Source organism: Grammomys surdaster, unplaced genomic scaffold (genome assembly GCF_004785775.1).
Source record: "Grammomys surdaster isolate TR1022 unplaced genomic scaffold, NIH_TR_1.0 146, whole genome shotgun sequence".
NCBI lineage: Eukaryota > Metazoa > Chordata > Mammalia > Rodentia > Muridae > Grammomys > Grammomys surdaster.
The window spans coordinates 102,024-111,141 of NW_021604604.1; the positions used below are offsets into that span (position 1 = coordinate 102,024).

The following is a 9,118-nucleotide window of genomic DNA, read 5'->3' on the forward strand; positions in this document are numbered from 1 at the left end:
AGGACCCCCAGGATCCAGGAATGCAGAAATGCCCGCCTGGCCAGTAGCATGGGTTCCTTCCAGTTTGAACCAGTCTTCCCCAGAGAAGAACCCATAATCCATTATCTAGTACCAAGTGGTTGTCCCTTAAAACATATACACACATATGTGCAACACTAAACGGGCTCAGCAGGCTGCATTAATACATATGTGTGTATGTGTGAATGCATGCATGTATATAATGATAATGATTGAAGAAAGGCCATAAAGATGAGAGGGATGAGAAAGGGGCAGAGACAGCGGAGGAGATGAAAAGGGAAAAGGGAAGAGGAATGTTATAAATATGAACAGAAAATAACTACAATTTAAAAATGTTTTCTCATGGTTGTATGTAACTTACTTTGCAATGTGGATGTTGGCATGTGCATCTTTTACATCAAATCTAATAATAAGTCCTAAAGCTAAGAGATGATGGGAATAGTTTGTCTTCAATATTCTATAGTTCTTTTCAGACTTTTTGTGTTTCTAAATTTACCTGGTCTGTAGGTTTGTATCTTCTCCATACTTGCTTCATTGGTTGTAAGAGGGTCTTGCGTTTCAATCACTTTCTGGATGTATTTTGAAATAAGATATTTTATAATGTTGCATAATTAATAACAAATACTCGGTAATACAAAATTTAAATTATAACCCATTACCCTCCAGTGTGGAGATTTCTTGTTCCTTGCTAAAAAGCAACAGGTAATATGACAACTCAAATCATAAAACCAAGAAAAATAAGGATAAAACGGAGTTCTCATAACTAACTTTCAAAATAACCACTTAAGTTCATGGACATAATTTTACTAATATGTACAGTAATATTATAGAAATTTATGGATATAAATGAGAGTATATATTTAATAAATTGTTAAGATTTCAAATATCTTGGGTTGAAGAGATAGCTTGGTTGGTAAAGGGCTTGCCATGTACCTGTGTTTGAATCCCCACAACCCACATTAAAACCAGATACAATAGCTGAGCTTGCATGTCTATAATTTGAACAATCCCACAGGGAGATAGGAAGTAAATACAGTGGACTCCTTGGAAGCTGGTAGGCTTCCTTGTCCTCCATATACAGCAGCACACAACTAGAGAACTCTCCTGAAACAAACTGGCAGGCAAAGACTGATGTATGAGGTTGTCCTCTGACCTCTTTGCGTTGCCTTTTCCTATTGCTGTAATAAAACACCATGCTCATGACAATTTATGGAAAGAAAGATTAACTTGGGCTTTTTGTTCCAGATGAATAACAGTCTGTCATGATGGGAAAGCATGGCAGCAAGCAGCAGACAGTAGCTGTAGAAGAAACTGGGGGCTCATGTATTGAACCACAAATAAGAGGCTGAGAGAGCAAACGTGGACTTACACATGGCTTTTCAACTTCAAAACAATACCCCATACCCTGTGACAAAGTTTCTCAAGCAAGACCACATCTCTATATTCTACCTCAACTGGTCACCAACAATTCAAACCTCTGAGCCCATGGGGGGCATTCTCATTCAAACCACCACACCTCCCCAGCACACTGTAGTGAGTACACACACACACACACACACACACACACACACACAAGCTGAGGGGTATATTAAAGCATTATGTTCCCACTGACTATAATGAAAGAAACAAGGTGCATATAGGAAAAGATTTATCCCAAGAAAAGTGTGAGAAAAGTTTGACTTCTAGTCAGAGAAGCAAATCATGGTCCTGAGTATAAATAAGCATCATAACTGATGGGGGGTTCAACAGAATACGTCACTAGTGAAAAGCATCAGAACTGTTCATACAGTTACACCATAAGTAGTTATGGTTTCAGTTTGTCCTATAGTTTACAAAGTACAAGAGTAGGGAGATGGCTTAGTGGGTGTCTTAATCGGGATTTCCATTAATATGAAGAGACACCATGGCCAAAGCAACTCTTATAAAGGACAACATTTAATTGGGGCTGGCTTATAGGTTCAGAGGTTCAGTCCATTATCATCATGGTGTGCAGCATGGCAACATCCAGGCAGGAAAGATGCTGGAGAAGCTCAGAGTTCTACCTCTTGTTCCAAAGGCAAACAGAAGAAGACTGACATCTTCAGGCAGCCTGGAGGAAGCTCTCTCAAAGCCCACTCCCACAGTGATGCACTTCCTCCAACATGCTCACACCTCCTAATAGTGCCATTCCCTGGACCACGCATATTCACACCACAGGAGTGGGTAAAGTGCTTGCTACACAAGCCTGAGATACATGATTTCAGACTCACAGAGCTAAGGAAAAGGTCAGAAGTGGCAATATACTTATATAATCCTCACACCAGATAAGGGTAGATCCCTGGTGCTCATTGGCCAGACAACCTACTTGAATTGGTGGATTTTAATTTCAGTGTAAGACCCTGTCACAAAATTTAAGGTGGAGATCCTGGAAGACACATGACATTGACTTCTAGCTTGTAAATGCATGTGTGTGTCCACATGATGCATGCATCTGTGCAAATATCTAAATGAAGACAGAGGGAGAGAGAGAGAGACAGAGAGAGACAGAGACAGAGAGACACAGAGAGAGAGAGACAGAGACAGAGAGAGAGACAGAGAGAGACAAAGACAGAGACAGAGAGAAAGAGAGAGAGAGAAAGAGACAGAGACAGAGACAAAGACAGAGAGAAAGAGAGAGAGAGAACAGCCAAACTCACAAAAAGAAAACATTGTCCTAACAGTCCATAATTCATTTGTGATCACATATTATTTCTAAATTGATAAATCTGAATATAAATGTATAGTACTAAGAGACCAAAATTTTGGGGTTCAGACCCCACCTTAGGGAACCTGACCTAATTTTAAACTCAAGTGAACTAACAGACTGGTACCTAGCTCATTTCCAGGTTACCCCCCACAATAAAACCTGGGCCTAGCTTCAGTTCCCAGGCTACCCTCCAACAAGACCTACATCTCCAGTTTACTCTCCCCAACAAGTCCAGCTTCTAACATCAGTCTCTAGGTTATTTCCCCAACAAATCTACACCTCCAAGTTACAAGCCCACCCTTGCCCAACAACCAATTAAGAAGAAAGCAAAAGTTAAGTTTATGGTGCTAAAGGCCATGGTAGCCCCCAATTAGATGCTTGCCAGGCTAGAAACATTCGCTCCTCACTTGCTATCTTCAATAAAATCTCGTGCCAATGAGTATTCGAGGCTTTTCTCAACCAGAACCTGCCAGTGGGTCTGCAGTGAGTTAAGCTCAAGCTGGAGCTTGTAAATAAAGACCCTGGTATGTTACATTGGATTGGCTCCTGGTTGGTCTTTCAGGGTTCACAAACACTTCCTTGGTACTGACAGTTCATAAAGTATTTCTTTTTTCATAGGCATTAGGACTATCAGACTCCCTATTGTTTTTATCCTATGGTTTAGTCATTTTAGATTCATATTGATCTAATCATTTAAAAAGTTGTGTGACTCAGAGCTAAGAAATAGTGTGTAGTATGATTTAAATAATAGAATATAGTTATTAAAATGGAAAGTAATTAGATATTGATAACCCGGTTATATATCAAAATCAGTAGCTATGAAGACACAATTGTAACATTAGCCAAATGTGGTTTATTTTTGCAAATTGTTTAACTGTCTGACAACTTTATGTGACTATAATCTGTGTTGATCAAATGTGTTCCCCACTCCATCCACATACCTATCACCACTTTCCCTTCTAACATCATGTGTTTTTCAAAACTACTGTGTCCTATATTTTATAATGGTTTTTATTTCCAATATTGTGTTGCTTTGAAAAATCATAGTAAACTTTCAAGAAAATTTATGGGAAAAAAATATCTCTTGGAAAATGTATCTAACTTTATATGTACCCTATGTAAAAAAAATCCACCAAAAAAAATCTTAGAGCTGATTAGTAGGTTCAGCAAAGTGGTAGAACACACAAAAGTCAGAAACTTTCTAATGTACAAATGACAATCATACCAAGAAAGAACTCCAGAAAAAGATTCCATTCAAAATAGCCACAAAAAATTAAAATATCCTGAAATAAATCTAGTCAAGGGAGTGGAAATTTTGTACAATGATAACTTTAGACATGGAAATTGAGAAATTGAAAAAGATTCATTCTTCTTCATGCCCATGGATTGTCAGGATTGATATTTTGAAAATGTCTACCCTAATAAAAGAAATCTACAAATCAAATTCAATAGAACCCCGCATCAAAATCCTAGTGCAATTCTTCATAAAAAATGAAAAATAATTTTAAATTTCAAATGAAAACACAAAAAATCCAGGATATCTAAAATAACAGTGAATAGTTTTTAAAAATTGAAGGTATCCATAGGTGTGTGGGTTCATTTCTGGGTCTTCAATTCTATTCCATTGATCTTCCTGCCTGTCTCTGTACCAATACCGTGCAGTTTTTATCACTATTGCTCTGTAGTACAGCTTGAGGTCAGGGATGGTGATTCCTCCAGAAGTTCTTTTATTGTTGAGAATAGTTTTCACTATCCTGGGTTTATTGTTATTCCAAATGAATTTGAGAATTTCCTTTTCTAACTCTATGAAGAATTGAGTTGGGATTTTAATGGGAATTGCATTGAATCTGTAGATTGCTTTTGGCAAGATGGCCATTTTTATTATATTAATCCTGCCAATCCATGAGCATGGGAGATATTTCCATCTTCTGAGATCTTCTTCGATTTCTTTCTTCAGAGACTTGAAGTTCTTGTTATACAGGTCTTTCACTTGCTTGGTTAGATTCACACCACGATATTTTATATTATTTGTGACTATTGTGAAGGGTGTCATTTCCCTAATTTCTTTTTCAGTATGTTTATCTTTCATGTAGAGGAAGGCTACTGATTTGTTTGAGTTGATTTTATAACCAGCCACTTTGCTGAAGTTGTTTATCAGGTTTAGGAGTTCTCTGGCGGAAGTTTTGGGGTCACTTAAGTATACTATCATATCATCTGCAAATAGTGATATTTTGACTTCTTCCTTTCCTATTTGTATCCCTTTGACTTCTTTTTGTTGTCTAATTGCTCTGGCTAGGACTTCTAGTACTATATTGAATAGGTAGGAGGAGAGTGGGCAGCCTTGTCTAGTCCCTGGTTTTAGTGGGATTGCTTCAAGTTTCTCTTCGTTTAGTTTGATGTTGGCTACTGGCTTGCTGTACATTGCTTTTACTATGTTTAGGTATGGGCCTTGAATTCCCAATCTTTCCAAGACTTTTATCATGAAGGGATGTTGAATTTTTTCAAATGCTTTCTCAGCATCTAGTGAAAAAAAAAACTGAAGGTATCATCATCCCAGATTTTCAAGTTATACTATGAGCTATAACAACAAAACCAGCATTGCACTGTCATAAAAACAGACACAGTGGCAAATGGAATGGAACTGAAGGCCCAGATATAAGTTCACACACATATAGTCACCTGATTTTTGACAAAAAAAAAAAGCCAAAACTACACACTAGAGAAATAAAGAATTGTCAACAAATAGTTCTGGACAAATTAGATAGATACATATAGACCAGTGAAACTAGGACTTTCTCTCTTACCCTGTACAAAGCTCAACTCCAACTAAATCAAGGGCCTTAACATACAACTCCAATAACTTGAATCTAATACAAGAGAAAATTGGGAATAGAGTTAAACTCATTGGTCTAGGAGAGAACTTTCTAACCAAATATGTGATAGCATGAGCATTAAAATCAATAGTTACATAAACAGAATCTAAGAAACTAAAACCTTTTGTTCAGCATGACACCATTGTTGGGAGCCGACTCCTAGCAGAAAGCGGCTATCATCTTTGCAGCCATCTCGAGCCATATACCCTGACAAGAGACTTGTTTTCAACAGCCTACAGTAGCTAAGCACACTCTGATAAACATCTTGTTTTTCTCACATATCTTGTTTTGCTGCTTAGTGCCACCAGCAGCTAGGCGCACACGGTCTCCACGCTGCTAGCTAGGCACACGTGATATCCACGCTGCAAGGCACATGACATACAGCCTTCAACTGTGCTTGTTCACGAGGGCAAGGCACATGGTAAAGGGTATAAATATCCAGGATTTCCTTTCAAGCCTTTGAAGAAAGAAATCAAAGAAGATCTCAGAAGATGAAAAGATCTCCCATGCTCATGGATTGACGGGATTAATATACACAAGTCTGAACAACCTCAAGCCACAAGATGTCCTAGCATGTTGAGGGAAAGTCGGCATAAACTCCCATCTACAGCTAAGGAGCTATTGGCAACTGATAAGTTCTGAGAAAGGAAGTAAAGTCCAGGGTGGGTAACCATGCTCCAGTAAAAGGTCACATCACAGAGTATCTGGACTATATCAACTGTACTTGATGAGTTTTTTTTTAATTAGGTTTGTTTGTTTGTTTGTTTGTTTTTAGAGGACCTGAAGTTGGATAGTTACTAGAGATGGATCTGAGGTAAATTAGGTGAGAAGGTAAAAATGATCAAATATATTATACAAGATTCTCAAAAACTGATACAAATGAGGGAGCAGAGACTTTCTAAGCAGAATGTAACCTTTACCTTCCACTTGTTTATTTAGTATACATTTACTTTTATGATCTTCAACCTCAAATAAATTGTCAACACATGTCTATGGAACAGTCTTAGAGAGATTCCTGATAAAACTGATATCAAGAAAGTTTCCATAAGATATTTCAATTGGATTTTGAATGTAATGAAACTTCAAAAGAGGAATTGAATATTTCAATGTATTACCTCATATACATTCTCTAGATTAAGCTTAATCTTTAATCTTCATGTGAGAATTGACTGAATATTAAACACTGAGGGAGAGAAAAATGCATAGATAAATGCTCATGTACACATTTCAACAAAGGAATTAGTTTGACAATGTATACTACTGAATTTCATACCAAAACTAAGATGGAATTTTTAAACAAACATTTAGATTAGTGTTTACATCTTTCTGTTTTGTATTTTCAAGACAGTTTCTCTATGTAGCCCTGGCTGTCTTCAAATTTACTCTGCTGACCAGACTATCCTCAAACTCAGAGATCCTCCAGTCTCTTTCTCCAAAGTTCTGGGATTAAAGGTGTACACCACCATGCCAGGCAGCATGTATATCTTAACTTATTATAATAAATCATGAAAACCTCAAAGCCTTCTACTTTACACATCAATTTCATATGAAGAAGCTGGAGTCGAGAGGGGAACCCATGTACATTACATCAGGTCCGGAGAAAATGTTTTGGAATTTGGTGTCATGTAGGTGAACAGGGTTTACATAAATTGTTTTTGTAAAAAATATATTGATAGCATATGGGCAACACAAACTGGACTCTATGGGTTTAAAAAACAAGGCATGAGGGATGGGGAAGGGGAATGGAGGATGGGTAGTTCAGCAGATAAAAAGCAACTGCTGTCAAGCATGACAACCTGAGTTTGATCCATGGGCCTCCCCTTGATGCCTAAGGTCTACAAGATGGAAGGAAAGAACTGAGTCTAGCAAGTTATCCTCTGCCTTCCTCATGAGAGCACACACACACACTCACACACTCAATGAACCAATATAAATCAATAAATTTAATTTCAAGATAAAAAAAAGACAAATGATTGGGTAGAGAAGTTGGTACAGACCTGAGTGGAGTTTAGGGCAGGGAATAAATATGATTAAATTTCATTGTATGAAATTCTCTAAAAATTAATTAAATGAGAAAAAGAGTAATAATTATTTAAAATCCTAAGTAAGAAAATTAAGGTCAGCAATGAGTATGTTTCCCCAGGACCAACATTACAAACCTCATTTTCTGTAGGTGCGGTCACTTCAGGATCAGCTTGGTTGATAGACCTTCAAAGCAAAAAGTACAGCAAGGTGTGTAAGTATAAATCTTTAAATGTCGTAAGAGATCAGTGGATGATACTTCTTTACTTTGTTACTGTAATTTGGCTTAAGTGTTTAAACCACCTTTAGTTAACCATTCCTGCCTCCACCTATCCTGAACTAATAACTGCTCAATGGTGCATTACTTATAGGTTCATATTGTGACAATATTTTGGCAGCACCTTAGAAATACTTTGCATTTAAAAACTGCCTACTATGGAGGAAATGAGCTAAAATTTTCATTAATGGTTCATAGAAATAAAAATATCTGACAGCATAAAACATATTACAATGATGAGTTCTTCCCACTCTGTCCTCTAATCCTGGATCAAACACCAAGCGTTATTACTCGAGTATTGTACTTTTTTTCCTTCATTATGGAATACATCTATTTAAAAGAACCCATTGCAGGGCTGAGGACATGGCCTGGTTGTTAAGAGCATTTGCTGCTCTTTTGAGGGACCCAAATTTTGTTCTTGGCACTCATGCCAGGTTGCTAATGATGACATGAAATTCCAGCTCTAAAGGGGTCCTCTGCCATCCACCAGACCTGCACAAACATTCACAAACACATATACAAACACATACACTCACACATACACACAACCTTTAAAAACAATTTAAATCCATTACTTTCCTTGCCTGAAAAAAATAATAAAGTAATTCTCCTGAGACATTTTAAAATGCTGAGAGATAAATTTGTAAATTCCAAGAATATGTTTACAGCTATTACTGAAAACGTTTTTCACAGAAAGGTTAAAACATTAAAAAAATTATAGTACTAGAACACAGAAGATATAAAGGAGGGCAGGAATAACTGGAGCCAAAGGTTTAAGTAGGGGAGGGGGGAAGCAGAGGAGGGGATGAAAAGAGCGATAACCAACACTAAGTATGTTTGAAAGCCATATAAAAACACATCTTTGATTAGCTTCTTAAATATGTATACATATTAAAGACTTATTTTATTAGACTTATTTAAAAGACTTATTTTAGACTTATTTTGTTTATGTGTAGGTATAAGTAACTTTGTGTTGGCATGTGCACATGAGTACAGGTGCCAGCAGAGGTCAAAAAGAGTGACAGATTCTCTAGAGCTAAAGTTACAGGCAGCTGTGAGCCATCTCACATAGATGCCAGGAATCAAACTCTGATCCCCTGGAAGAGCAGTATATGATCTTAACTACTGAGTCATCCCTCCAGTATATAACTCTGTGTGTGTGTGTGTGTGTGTGTGTGTGTGTGTGTGTGTGTGTGTGTGTGT

At 37.3% G+C, this 9,118-nt stretch overlaps 1 protein-coding gene across 1 annotated transcript in view; it reads right to left on the reverse strand.

Annotated features, from left to right (window-relative positions):
• Positions 1 to 467: 467 nt before the first annotated feature.
• Positions 468 to 9,118, reverse strand: part of LOC114618956 (putative ankyrin repeat domain-containing protein 19) — a 47,557-nt gene continuing 38,906 nt past the window's right edge. Inside the window, exons 8-9 of the mRNA XM_028764788.1 lie at positions 7,776 to 7,824; positions 468 to 587 (exon numbers count right to left, since the gene is read on the reverse strand). Coding sequence (XP_028620621.1) covers positions 468 to 587; positions 7,776 to 7,824 — 169 coding nt within the window. The remainder of the gene's footprint in view (positions 588 to 7,775; positions 7,825 to 9,118) is intronic.